The 15,292-nt window shown below is 45.3% G+C and overlaps 1 protein-coding gene across 1 annotated transcript in view; it reads right to left on the bottom strand.

Moving 5' to 3' along the window:
* Positions 1-15,292, bottom strand: part of LOC143282173 (uncharacterized) — a 65,685-nt gene that overhangs the window by 2,529 nt on the left and 47,864 nt on the right. The window contains exons 23-29 of the mRNA XM_076587737.1: positions 12,716-12,897; positions 9,969-10,185; positions 6,681-7,523; positions 4,901-5,063; positions 2,988-3,595; positions 1,743-1,936; positions 544-646 (exon numbers count right to left, since the gene is read on the bottom strand). Coding sequence (XP_076443852.1) covers positions 544-646; positions 1,743-1,936; positions 2,988-3,595; positions 4,901-5,063; positions 6,681-7,523; positions 9,969-10,185; positions 12,716-12,897 — 2,310 coding nt within the window. The remainder of the gene's footprint in view (positions 1-543; positions 647-1,742; positions 1,937-2,987; positions 3,596-4,900; positions 5,064-6,680; positions 7,524-9,968; positions 10,186-12,715; positions 12,898-15,292) is intronic.

Below are 15,292 nucleotides of genomic sequence, written 5' to 3'. Positions count from 1 at the left end.
AATCCACTTTTACGAGTAAACAAATATACACACAAAAACAATAAAAGATTTAAAGAATAAAACAGAATATAAAAAAGCTGGAGGAACCAGAATTTGACGATGAGCTGTCCCTGTGGGGGGAGCAACCTAAATTTCACTGTGTGATATCAAAATTATACACACCACAGATGCATAAACAGACACACACATACTCTGATTTATAGGGACACTTATATAGTACCTATCCCCTTGGTCAGACCAAGCTTAAGTGCTTCACAAACACAGTCATTTGCACAACAGGCTGCCCACATGGGTACAGCAGAGAGACAGCTGCCTTTGGGCGCTTGTCATTTGTTTCCCGTTTCATTCAGTCAGGCTTCAGTCGCGCGCACACACACACTCACACACACACAGTCACATTCATACACACACATGCACGCGCACATATGCTCTCTCTCACACACACACGCACACATACACACACACACACACTTGCATATGACACTCTCTTACAGGGTTCTCCATGGTTGGTGTCATGTGTTGCACATCATTGTTGGTACCTACCTGTGCGGCAGTCACACCCTGCAGTCTGGTGGCGATCAGCTGACAGGTGTTCATGGAGACCCCATGATCTCTGACCATCTCCACTATCATTCGGTCTTGTTCACTGCAAGTAGGAGAAAAACCAGATTCATACATATATTCAATGGATGGACTGTGGCGAAAGGGCTAAGACGCGTATCTGCCAATGCAGTGTCTGTGAGGGTCTGGGTTCAAATCCTGGTCTCACCTTCTTCTCCCTACTTTGACTGGGAAATCAAAGTGAGTGTGCAATCGTTTGCATGAGATGATAAACTGAGGTCCTGTGTGCAGCATGTACTTGGCACACTGAAGAAGAGCCAATGGCAACAAATGGACATCCTCTGGCAAAATTCTAATGAAGAAATCCACCCTGAGAGGTACACAGATACACATATGCATGCACTCAAGGCTGGACTAGCGCTTGGGTTATGCTGGTGGTCAGGCATATGCCTAGCAGATGTGTAGCATATACGGATTTGTCTGAATGCATTGATGCCTCCTTAAACTGAAAGTAAATGGATGGACTGTATACACATGCACACGCATATGCAGGCAAGTATGCACTCTTGTAGTCACATGCACATCTGACGTCTGATGCAGTCATTCAAGCACACTCAAGACAGGACAATAACTCTTCCATGTGTTTAAACTCACAAAACCCTCACACATAAATCAGTAAATAAACATATGTGACCAGTAATACTGCCAGGTAAACTGCCATCGTTTTTAGCACACTTAACTGGTACTGATTTTTAGTTCCTACTCACAGACAAGACAAAAATTTGAAATGTCTGTTCAAAAGAACATGAGTCAGTCATTACAATCTCAGCCCCCTCTGTCAATCATCCCCTCTGTCAATCATGTCTCAGCCCCCTCTGTCAATCATCCCCTCTGTCAATCATGTCTGTCTCCTCTGTCAATCATCCCCTCTGCCAATCATCCCCTCTGTCAATCATGTCTCAGCCCTCTGTCAATCATGTCTCTGTCAATCATCCCCTCTGTCAATCATGTCTCAGCCCCCTCTGTCAATCATCCCCTCTGTCAATCATGTCTCAGCCCCCTCTGTCAATCATGTCTCAACCCCCTGTCAATCATCCCCTCTGTCAATCATCCCCTCTGTCTATCATCCCCTCCGTCAATCACGTCTCAGCAGTACTACCCTCACATGCCTATCTGAATACCTCGTCCAGTCGATGTCGCCTTGGTAGAGGTCATCCTGTTTCCTTACAGGACTGAGGCCAGTGGCGGTGGTGGTGGTGGAGGTGGGCTGGGGATCAGCGGGGAAGGACAGGTCCATGGGTCTGGGCCCAGTGACGTCTGCCGGCTGCTTCGAGGAGTCGGCTTCTTCCTGCCTGCTCTCTGGGTACTGCATCATCTGGACAGGGAGGCCAGTACAGTGAGCAGCAAAGCACAGGACGGGACTGACATGAAGGGATTGTGTAAAACAATCACTGGTCGTGCAGGAAATAAGATATCACAAAATTATATTAAAAATCAATGCCCATTCCGTGGTTGCACAGACAGTAACAGATATCAGTCTCAATTATTGTCCATTTTTGAAATAATGATTTTGTTTATAAAAAGTTTGGACTGCAAGTCTGTTGGTGTGCTGAGGTGAATCATTTGTGTTTGTATTTGTATAATGGACATAGGTAGGAAGACAGTGAGCGAGAAATACAAATACATGTGACAAGGAAATGTGTGCGCCTGCGTGCTTGTGTTCATGTGTGTATTAAATGATTGGAGAAATACAGCCATAAACAGAGGGAAAACCTGAAATGGAGAAAGACAAAATTCTTGAACAGCAGACTTCACACCAACAGGTGATGATACAGTGATTCTAAGTATGACCCTGAAGGGGACAGAGCCTGTGTTTCGAACAAGACTGATCCAAAAAGTACCCTCCCCCTCCCAGAACAGAACAATAACAACAAAAAAACTGATCACACAGAACAACACACAAACATCCTGTATCCACTGATGCTCTCCCCCACTGCCCCCCACACCACCATCCCCAACCCCTTTGTTCCCTACACAAAGCACCACCTGTTTAGTTCTTGTCCAAAAAGCTGGTGAGAGAGAAAAAAGAAGTAATAATATTCAGAGACACATATGCAGAGACCCAGGATTTGTTTGACACAAAACCCACAGACCTAGAGAAAATCTGGTGAACAGTTCTTCTCTGCAAAGAAGTGATATATTCAGATACATATGCAGAGACCCAAGTTTTGACACAATACCAACAGAACCAGAAGAAAACCTGGTGAATGGTTCTTCTGTGCGGCACCCCAATGACTTCAGAGTTGAGGGAGAAGAAGAAGAAAAAGATGTATTCAGAAGATTTGTCAAAAAAACAATATAAAACACACACATTCTGTCAAAAAACAACAACAAAACACACACACACACACACCCTGTGACCCTACCTTTGACAGCATTGCCGACATGCTGGAGTTGCTGTGCATATCAAAGGGGAGGGACACACTGCTGGATGCCGTTCCTTCCCTCATCTGTTCAAACAGAGCACTGAGCGTGTCCTCAGACATCAAGGGCTGCATGATGGTGGTGGTGGTGGTTGCTGTTGACGATGACGGTGACTGCCTCGCACCCACACTGCCCGACGACCCAGGCTCCTGCGAGGAGTACGACAATGACGGCTGAGCACAGTCTGACGGCTGTGTTCCCTGCAGCAGTCCTGCAAAGCTCCCCCTCTGCATGTTCTTGTGTGGGGAGGTGATGGTGGGCAGTGAAGGAGCTTCCTCATCACTTGGTTTGTCACCGTCATCTGTCGTCGCCTTGCCCAGCCCTGCCCTCGTGCTCCCCCCCACACCCCCTCCTGCCGCTCGCTGGTCCCCGGTGGGAAGGGGAAAGAACCCCCTCTGCTCATGAAGGCTGGGCAGGGTCTCCGCCAGGCTGGGGTTGTGGAGGGAGGAGTTGAACATGATGACGGTGTTGTCGGGCCCCACCACGGACACTGTGCCCAGACACTTGTTGGACACGATCCTTGGGGGCTTCCAGGAGGCACCTGCCACACCTGAAGAGGGGCAGATCAAATCATATCAAATCAAATCAAATTGTGTTGATTATCGCCCAGCCGACCGCAAAAGGGTCCATTTCAGGGCTGATCACCTGTCAGTTCTTACAGCCTGTCAAAGAGCACACAAAAGAATGTAAAATGATTGATTAAAAAACAACATTCACCCTTTGGTCGCTTTAGTCGCCGATTAGTGACTTGCAGTGAGAACACCTCAGTCACCGCAGGACAACTTGTAGGGAAAAGTCGGGGACTTTAGCACTGATGTTAACAAACTTGCACTTCTCTGCAATAAGTTACAATAAATTTAGCCAGCACTTCCTGACAAATGTACCAGAAACAGCCATCTCATTTTAGAACCAACTCTCGTGTGGATTGGAGCTATTTTCAGCAGCTTTTTTTAAACTTAAGTTTGAACAATGGCAAGTTCTTCAACCAGTTCACACTGTAACCAGCAGTCTCGCTTTAGACCATGCTACACAAGACAACAAGCTTCAAGTCCAACTGAAAGTCAGTTGGCAGATAATGATTTTGCTGCTGACAGTGACAATTCGTGCCACATGGCAACGAATAAAACGAGTTCCCCACATTCCCACTTTGCTGCTGACAGTGACAATTCATGCCACATGGCAACGAATAAAACGAGTTCCCCACATTCCCACTTGCTGCTCTGCTGCACAAGCAGTTTTCAGCTAGACTATGCAGCTGACTTAGCCGGCCAGTAGCTGTCAGCAGCTTGAACACAGCTGGTGATGAAAGGATTAAAAACACCAATTCACTCACGTCTCACCCAATCTACAGCTTGAACACAGCTGGTGATGAAAGGATTAAAAACACCAATTCACTCATGTCTCACCCAATCTACAGCTTGAACACAGCTGGTGATGAAAGGATTAAAAACACCAATTCACTCACGTCTCACCCAATCTACAGCTTGAACACAGCTGGTGATGAAAGGATTAAAAACACCAATTCACTCATGTCTCACCCAATCTACAGCTTGAACACAGCTGGTGATGAAAGGATTAAAAACACCAATTCACTCATGTCTCACCCAATCTACAGCTTGAACACAGCTGGTGATGAAAGGATCAAAAACACCAATTCACTCATGTTAAAAACACCAATTCACTCATGTCTCACCCAATCTACAGCTTGAACACAGCTGGTGATGAAAGGATTAAAAACACCAATTCACTCATGTCTCACCCAATCTACAGCTTGAACACAGCTGGTGATGAAAGGATCAAAAACACCAATTCACTCATGTCTCACCCAATCTACGTACACTCAAACCAAGCTCACCTGAAGGGGGCATCAGTAGAGGGCTGACTGTGGAGCTGGGACCCGCTGACTGCAGCTCTGGGGCCGACTCCGACTCCGGGGTCAGTCCTGGCTTGGGGGCCAGGGACTGCATGGACGCCGACACCTGACGACCAGGCTGCATACTCAGGATCCTCTTCCGCATCTGGAACAGACACGAGCTTGTCAGACCATGGCGATGTTAAAGAATAATGATGTTCAAACATGATAAAAAGCAATCCAACAAAATGATACTCCCATCTCACAAGATTGTGAAAAGCTCAGCATACTTCCAGAGGTACCTGACCTGCAGTAGGTTATTAAACATCGTTATGTCGGCAAGGCTGGACCAGTGCTGCTTCACCACACTGCAGCCATTCACTGTTACCAGCTGAACCTACTCTCACATCAGCCCCAAACAATTCTACTTCAACCCTTACAGCTTTACTGACCGGAAAAAGACAAACATTTATCAGATTCAGACCTGGAGGCTTTTTCTCAAACGAATGTCTCACAACTGTCAGCAAAAATCAAACCCTTTGTGCATGATGCACTGGAAAGAAAGGAGGACAAGAGCCACAGTGTGAGATGAGGAAGTTGGCAGAATTGTTTACACCTATCTGCCATTACAGTGTCCGTGAGGGTCTGGGTTCAATTCCCACTCTTGCCTCTTCTCCCAAGTTTGGAAAATAAAACTCATCATCTAATCATCCGGATAAGATGACAAACCAAGGTCCCTTGTGCGCACTGAAAACCAATGCATGGCAACGTAAGTGGCAGAATTCTGTTGAAGAAATCCACTCTGATTGGTACACAAATACATATGCATGCTCTCAAGGCCTGACTGAATGTGTTGGGTTACGCTGCCCGTCAGGCATCTATCTAGATGCCTGGCAGATGTGGTGTAGCGTACATGGATTTTTTCCAAGGAAGTGACACCTCCTTGAGAAACAAACTCAAACAAAGTGACATCTCTTTGAGAAACAAACTCAAACAAACAAGGTGACACCTCCTTGAGAAAAAAACTCAAACAATGACACCTCCTTGAGAAACAAACTCAAACAAAGTGGAACCTCCTTGAGAAACAAACTCAAACAAAGTGACACCTCCTTGAGAAACAAACTCAAACAAATTGACACCTCCTTGAGAAACAAACTCAAACAAAGTGACACCTCCTTGAGAAACAAACTCAAACAGTGACACCTCCTTGGGGGGGGGGGGGGACTCAAACAAAGTGACACCTCCTTGAGAAACAAACTCAAACAGTGGCACCACCTTGAGAAAAAAAAAGGGAAAAAAACTCAAACAGTGACACCTCCTTGAGAAACAAACTCAAACAAAGTGACACCTCCTTGAGAAACAAACTCAAAGTGACACCTCCTTGAGAAACAAACTCAAACAGTGACACCTCCTTGAGAAACAAACTCAAACTGTGACACCTCCTTGAGAAACAAACTCAAGCAAAGTGACACCTCCTTGAGAAACAAACTCAAAGTGACACCTCTTTGAGAAACAAACTCAAAGTGACACCTCCTTGAGAAACAAACTCAAACAGTGACACCTCCTTGAGAAACAAACTCAAAGTGAAAACTCCTTGAGAAACAAACTCAAACAAAGTGAAAACTCCTTGAGAAACAAACAAACAAACAAAGTGAAAACTCCTTGAGAAACAAACTCAAACAAGGTGAAAACGTCCTTGAGAAGCAAAGTGAAACAACAAAGTGAACGTTGTGCATGATGCACCGTCAACAGGAGGAGGGCGAAGGGCAGAAGTGTGACTGACCCGCATGTTGCTCTCCCCAGGCTTGGGCAGCAGACGGACCTTCTTCCCTGGCAGGCCGGCAGTGGGCAGTGCCGTGAGGACGGTCGGGGGGAGGGGCTGGGAGGGGGAGGGAGAGGCCGGCCGCCTGCCGGCCAGGGGCTGCACTATCTCCTCCACATTGTACCGCCGCACCGGGTGAGCCAGCAGCTCTGGACGCTGAGCTGTGGAGTGCTGAGCGAGGGATTGCTGTGCTGACGGCTGCTGAGTGATGACAGAGGGCTGAGCGGCTGGGTGCTGACCGGGCGAGTGCTGACTGAAGGTCTGCTGGGCGATGGACTGCAGACTTGGGGGCTGCTGAGCCAGCGTGTGTCGGAGGGACGGCTGCTGAGGGTGTGTGTGTGCAGGGACCTGCTCCTGGGAGGACAGCTGACCCGTTTCTTTGGAGCTCAGCGGAGAGCGGACCCCTTCCTCCACAGGAGCCATTCTGGGCTGTTTAGTGGGGCTACACTTCCCATCCTCTTCCTCCTCCTCCTCCTCCTCATCCTCCACATCCTCCTCATCTTCATCCTCTTCATCCTCATCATCGTCAGTATCAGGCTTTTCATCGTCTTCCTCTGTTTCTGGTTTCTCATCTTCTGTGCCCTTGTCGTCCTCTGTGTCCACGTCATCTTCCAGGTCATCATCATGGTCATCCTCATCAGCCTCGTCCAGGATTGCCGAGCAGTTGAAGGCTCCCCGTGAGTGGGCGGAGGGAGGGGGGAGGTCTGGGGGGAGGGGCATGGGCACAGGGTCGTAGAACGTGGCGCTGACAGGGCGGCGCGTGGTTACGTTGCTGGGCTGGAAGTACAGCTGTCCATCCACCACCTGCAACACAACTCACACCTGTAGCGATGTGCGTGTGTGTCAAAGTCTGCCACTGATTCAATATTTGAATGCCTCCTTTCAGATCTCTCTCTCTCTCTCTCTCTAGAATTTGCAAAAAAGAAAGGCTCTCTTTAGCTTGTTAACATCAGATCAGGAGGTGATAATTTTGATGGCAAAATTCATATCAGAAGCTTAGAAAATTAGGCAAAAATCATTACAAACAGATACAAACTGCATGGTCAGACAGGTTTGACATTTTCTTCTTTTGTCAGTGTAGTATAGATAGATGAATGAACATAGTTATTATCATGTGTTGGGAGGCCTGTTGGTTGCTACCATTGTTCTTCATGGAAAAAAGGAAATTTTCTATCTAAAATTACGTTTAAATAATATACTTACCGTGACCCAACTAGTGCAGACTCCGGCAGGGGTCTGACATTACTGTCCTGTGCAAACTACTATCCGCCTATGCGGAGAAAACGAAACTACGGCCGATAACCTCCCGGAAGTAGGTAACCTCCCCTTTGTCCCGCTGGCGAGTGCCCTCTTTTTCCGGCAGCCATTATGACTCCTGTTCCTGTGCTCTTCATACGGCTAAGTTTTTTCGTATTATCTGTCTGTCTGTCGATTCTCTGGCATTCTTGTTTTTTGTCAAATTTTGTCTTCAACCAGGTCACATAATTATATGGTTCGATTGGGAGATCAGGGCTAAAATTAAGGTGTGATCGCAATCGATTCGTGGACACTCTGGGCCCTCTATTTCTGGCCCTCTCAACAATGTCAACCTGCCGCCTCCTGCACTTCTTTCGCTCCCTCCGGTCGACTCCAGACCTCCACCGCCTCCTGCACCTTCTCCAGCGACTTCTTTCACCATTTTCATTCATTTATTATAATGTTTCGTTATGCAATGACAGTATGTTGACGCATTCACAAATGCCATAAGGACGTCATGGCCAATGACATTAAAGTGTCAAAACGTCAAGCGTCTCTCTCTCTCTTTCTCTTTCCGTTCCCCATACATGCTATTCTGTTTGGCAAAGCAAAGTAGGTGTATTTCTGTGAATTGCCCCATCATATCCTCCTTTCTCTTTTACGTATGGGCCAGTGGCCTTCACAGTTAAACCTGTGTCAGTGTGACTGTCAGTGCCTCTCCTTCCTGTCCAATTGCACAAAAAATGCTCTGTGTGAACTATATTTATTCATATATCTATCTACCTATTTTTGTTCGTTTTGTCCACACAGTGTTGTTCTTTTGGTCCACAAAGAACATCCCTGGCAAACTTCTGTTGAAAAACCCGCTTCGATAGTAAAACAAATACACTTTCAGACAAAACAAACATGGGAAGAGAAGGGTTGGTGCTCCTCTGTGATGACGTACTCTCCCAGGGTAGAGTAGATCAAATTTCACAGAGAAATCTGTTGTGTGGCCTTCTGGCAGCCAGCCTAACATTGATAGTTCCCACTGGGACTGCAGCAGACTTATTCTTCTTCTGCTTCTTCTGCATTCGTGGGCTGCAACTCCCACATTCACTCATATGTGCACGAGTGGGCTTTTATGTGTATGACCATTTTTACCCCACCATGTAGGCAGCCATACTCCGTTTTCGGGGGGTATGCATGCTGGGTATGTTCTTGTTTCCATAACCCACCAAACGCTGACATGGATTACAAGATCTTTAACATGCATATTTGATCTTCTGCTTGCTTATACACACGAAGGGGGTTCAGGCACTAGTGGGTCTGCACATATGTTGACCTGGGAGATCGGAAAAATCTCCACCCTTAATCCACCAGGTGGTATTACCAAGATTCGAACCCAGGACCCTCAGATTGAAAGTCCAACGCTTTATCCATTCGGCTATTGCAGATAAACCTGGGTGTGGCTGTCTACGGGGATCTTGGAATGAATGGCAAGGGAGTAACGCCGCTGAAGTGGTGCAGACAATGGGACATTTAAAAAAAAAAAGAAGAAGAAAACAAAAAATAATAGATAGCACTTGTATGGCACAAACTCCCTATGCAATACATATACAATACTGCATAATAACATACCTCTGCACATGAAAAAACAACACATATGTGTTTCTATACATCAAGACAATACCACAAATTGCAGGCATGAACACACACACACACACACACACACACAAGACAAAAATACCCTACACATGCACACAAGCACACACACACACACACACACACACATGCTCGCACTCACACAAACACCCACCCACAGACACTCACACAACGCATGATGATTTCAGCAGAGGGTAAAGTAAGGTGGGCAGGAGGAGGAAGAATGCAGACATGAATTAGCTGTGCTTCAGCACACCCAAAGGCCTGTTTGAACAGAAGGCTTTGTTTTTTTTCAAGTTTGTGTTCAAAGAGGACAGCGCAGGTGTGTGTTGTGTTGTGACAAAAACAAAAAGTACTTCACTACAATACCTTGAGGCAGCAGTTATCGCAGTGTGTGTACTTCTCCTTCTTCTTTCGCTTGGTGAAGGACATCCTGTGGCAAATGCAGGGACAGCGGCGGGTGCGGTAGGGGTCGTTCTCATCAGGGAAGGTGATGTCCTCGAAGTCGTCAGGTGACCTGTTCCCATCATCGTCGTCGTCTCCCTCCCTCAGCCGGATGGTCTCAAAGTCGCTGGACATCATGTGGCTGAAAGCAGGCGGCAGCGGAAAACTGCTGTACTGATTTTCATCTGGAATGTCTTTTTTGACTCACTTGTATAAACAAAGTGAGTCTATGTTTTAACCCGGTGTTTGGTTGTCTGTGTGATTGTGCGTGTGTGTCTGTGTGTCCGTGGTAAACTTTAACATTGACTTTTTCTCTGCAAATACTTTGTCAGTTGACACCAAATTTGGCATAAAAATAGGAAAAATTCAGTTCTTTCCAGTCATCTTGTTTAAAACAATATTGCACCTCTGGGATGGGCACAAAAAAATTAAAAAATGAAGCCTAATCATATGCAAACTGCATTTACTGTTATATTTACTGTTATATTTATATTTTTTGTATTCTCTAAACTTGGCACTTTGATCTGATATTCTGACCCAACAACAAGAGCAGTCATTATTATCATTTTTTGTTCAAACAGGAACTTCTTTTGCTAAGCATGGAAGTTTTTTTTATTTTGCAAACGTTTTGGTGCAGATAGTAAAAAAAGGGAAATTACTCTGTAATTAATGCTAGGGGACTTAATTTGATTCAAACTGATCTTTCTCATCTTAAACATTACATTTTGAAATTATACTCAATACATAAAAAGCTTGGATTTTTTTTTTAAAGTGTATCACAAGTGAGTCTTGAAGGCCTTGCCTCTCTTGTTTTTGTTGTTGTTTTTTTTACTGCTTTCTTCAGCTACTATTAGTGTGAAAACACACACACACACACACACACACACACACACACACCACAACACCAAGGCATCCATGAAAGCAGGTTCACATCACAGATACATTTCAAGGCTGGATTTGAAGTGAAATGCTGCATCAGTCCATGTATTCACTCACTCCCCACAGTGTGGAGTGGTGTCTGCATCCGCCAAGAAAGCAAGAGAATCTGAGCGCATGCACGGCACTGAATCCCTCACTGTGACAAAAATCTCCTTTTGATGAGGAAACATCTACGTTAACAGGCAGGGTTGAAAAAAAAAAAAAAAAACGGATGAGGGGGTGGGTGTTTGGTGACACGCTCTCCCTGGGGAGAACAGCCCAGATTTCACACAGAGAAACGTGTTGTGACACACAGTAATACAGCATAATACAATAAACACAACAGAATACAATAAACACAACAGAATACAATATAACTGAATGCAATGCAATGCAGCATAACGCAAGAGAAAAGTGGACAAGACAATACGATGCAATTCAATTCAAGTATTACAACATGGCATAACATAACACAACATAACACAACACAGCACAAAACGGCAGAGCACAAAACAACACAGCACAGCACAGCACAGCACAACACAACAAACAACACAGCACAGCACAAACCACAACACAAAACAGCAGCACAGCACAACACAAAACACAAAACAGCACAGCACAGCACAACACAACACAAAACAGCAGCACAGCACAACACAAAACACAAAACAGCACAGCACAGCACAAAACACAACACAAAACAGCAGCACAGCACAGCACAAAACACAACACAAAACAGCACAGCACAGCACAAAACACAACACAAAACAGCAGCACAGCACAACACAAAACACAACACAAAACAGCACAGCACAGCACAGCACAGCACAAAACACAACACAAAACAGCACAGCACAGCACAGCACAGCACAAAACACAACACAAAACAGCACAGCACAGCACAAAACACAACACAAAACAGCAGCACAGCACAGCACAAAACACAACACAAAACAGCACAGCACAGCACAAAACACAACACAAAACAGCACAGCACAGCACAAAACACAACACAAAACAGCAGCACAGCACAAAACACAACACAAAACAGCACAGCACAGCACACAACACAAAACAGCAGCATAGCACAGCACAAAACACAACACAAAACAGCACAGCACAGCACAAAACACAACACAAAACAGCACAGCACAAAACACAACGCAAAACAGCACAGCACAGCACACAACACAAAACAGCAGCATAGCACAGCACAAAACACAACACAAAACAGCACAGCACACCACAAAACACAACACAAAACAGCACAGCACAGAACACAACACAAAACAGCACAGCACAGCACACAACACAAAACAGCAGCATAGCACAGCACACAAAACACAACACAAAACAGCACAGCACAGAACACAACACAAAACAGCACAGCACAGCACACAACACAAAACAGCAGCATAGCACAGCACACAAAACAGCACAGCACAGCACAAAACACAACACAAAACAGCACAGCACAGCACAAAACACAACACAAAACAGCACAGCACAGCACAAAACACAACACAAAACAGCACAGCACAGCACAAAACACAACACAAAACAGCAGCACAGCACAGCACAAAACACAACACAAAACAGCACAGCACAAAACACAACACAAAACAGCACAGCACAGCACAAAACACAACACAAAACAGCACAGCACAGCACAGCACAAAGCACAAAACAACACAACACAGCACAGCACAGCACAAAACCACAGCACAGCACAGCACAGCATAACACAACACCTTTCTGGAGGCTTGACGTCAGGGAAGAAGTAAAGAAAGTCGTCGTGCAGGTGCTGCGGCAGAGTGCTGAGGAAGGGCAGCAGCAGGTCCCGCAGGCTGGCCGGACTCTTGTTCTTGAAGTCCCACTTGCCCACCATCCTCAGGATCTTGGCGTGGCGCGGCGCCTTCAGTTCGTAGTGCAGCTGCCAACACCACAGAGTCACACTGACTGAACTTCTGCATCATCTTATCACTCTTCACCAGATTCATCCAGGTCTGTCAGTTGTGCCTTAAAGCCTGGGTCTCTGCAAATTGTTTACCCAGATCCTTTTTTTTTTTTTTTACCTGGATCCTATATAGTGCCTATCCTCTGTCAGAGACCAAGCTCTAAGTGCTGTACAAACATGAGTCATTTACACAGCTGCTTTCAAGCGCTCATCATTCGTTTCCTGTGTCATTCAGTCAGGCTTCAGTCTCTCTCTCTCTCTCTCTCTCTCTCTCTCTCTCTCTCTCACACACACACACACACACACACACTCACACACACACACACTCACACACACACACACACACACAAATATCAGAATGCCCGGGACAACTCTCTTGTTGCCATGTGTGCTAAATGCATGCTACACACACTACCTCGATTCATCATCTCATCATCTGAATGACTAGGGTCCAGACCATCACTCAAAGGTCTGGTAGAGGGGAGAAATTTCTGAGAGTGGTGGAAGGGGGGGATAAGCAAAGACGACAGGGTACGTATGAGTTATTTTCCGTTCTTTTTCACAGGAGTTGATGTTTGGAATTGTAAATCAGAGGGGAAATCATATACAATGTGGAATTAAAAAAATGTTCTCAAAGAACGAAAGTTACTCATCTGAAGAGTTTTCCTTGCAGGGAATATGGATCATTTTACTTTGTGTTATTGAATGATGCCTTCGGTGTTCACAAATCCTGTGGCTTGTATACAATTAAGCTACTGGATACGCTATTCTGTATACATGTCAACGACTGCAAAATAGAAATAAAAGGTTGGAGAAGATTTACATTTCAGAGCAGTCACCACAGTATCATATTGTATTGTATTGTATTGTATCGTATTGTATTTCATTGCACTGCACTGCATTGCATTGCATTGTACTGTACTGTACTGTACTGTATTGAATTACTCTTTGTCACAACAGATTTCTCTCTAAGCGTACAGCTACAACGGAACACCACCACTACACATAGGACCATGGTTTGACGTCTCATTCCTTAATGACCAGCATCCAAACCACCACTCAAAGTCTAACGGAGGGAGAGAAAACACTGCCGAGCATGGGATTCGGATCGTAAGCACTCAAAAGTCAGATTCTCTCGCTTCCTTGGTGGGGGGCACATTACCACTAGGCCACCCTTTCACTGTACAGTGGATCTCAGTCACACAAGACAGAAACAAGGTTCACGTGTTCACAGCAGCCGGGTGGCACTGAAGAGACAATTAGGTTTTGAACATCTGATGAACGGGCGCAATAGCCAAGAGGTTAAAGCGTTGGACTGTCAATCTGAGGGTCCCGGGTTCGAATCACGGTGAGGACGCCTGGTGGGTAAAGGCTGGAGATTTTTACAATCTCCCAGGTCAACATATGTGCAGACCTGCTAGTGCCTGAACCCCCTTCGTGTGTATATGCAAGCAGAAGATCAAATACACACGTTAAAGATCCTGTAAACCATGTCAGCGTTCGGTGGGTTATGGAAACAAGAACATACCCAGCATGCACACCCCCGAAAACAGAGTATGGCTGCCTACATGGCGGGGTAAAAACGGTCATACACGTAAAAGCCCACTCGTGTGCATACGAGTGAACGCAGAAGAACAACATCTGATGAACACAGCTATCCTTTCCCTTTTTTTTTTTTTGTATTGTCCTGACACCTACTGTATGATGGGTGAAAAACATAACTCGTTGAACATTTGCAACTCTCTGCATCCCCTGCCAACACCGACACCCACCCACCCACCCACACCCACACCCACACACATTCATATCTAATGATGATGATGATAATGAAGGTGACAATGCATAATAATAATCATCATAATTATAACAATAGCAATATGTATTACCATCCTTCAAACCAAACCCATCAAACCAAACCCATCAAATCATTCACATTTAATAATAGTCACACACACGCACACAAATATACACACACATTCTCTTCTTTTCTCACATAAACTCACACATGCAACAGTGTGCACGCACGCACCCACACACACACACACACACACACGTGTGCAGGCACAAAAACTACATCTTTAACTGGTCCAAGATAACCGACACAAAAAGACTGGAAGAAAGAACATTTTCATTTTCAATTCATGATTTACACTTCTCTCTCCTCAGAACGAACCACCACCACCAGCAGATAACCATCATCTTTATTCTTTACTATAACCATTTTATCTCCACTCTTCCTTCAAGATGAATATAAAATCAAATAAATAAAATCATACTAAGAGAATTCTCACAAATCAAGATCTTTAATATTCCCCAAAATCGTGTTCTTGTTGTTGTTTTTTTCTCCTTTTTTCCTTTTCAATCTGAAAAT

This window comes from Babylonia areolata, chromosome 5 (genome assembly GCF_041734735.1).
Source record: "Babylonia areolata isolate BAREFJ2019XMU chromosome 5, ASM4173473v1, whole genome shotgun sequence".
NCBI classification, from domain to species: Eukaryota; Metazoa; Mollusca; class Gastropoda; order Neogastropoda; family Buccinidae; genus Babylonia; species Babylonia areolata.
Note: the sequence above shows the minus strand (reverse complement) of the source record. Positions and strands in the feature narration are given on the sequence as shown.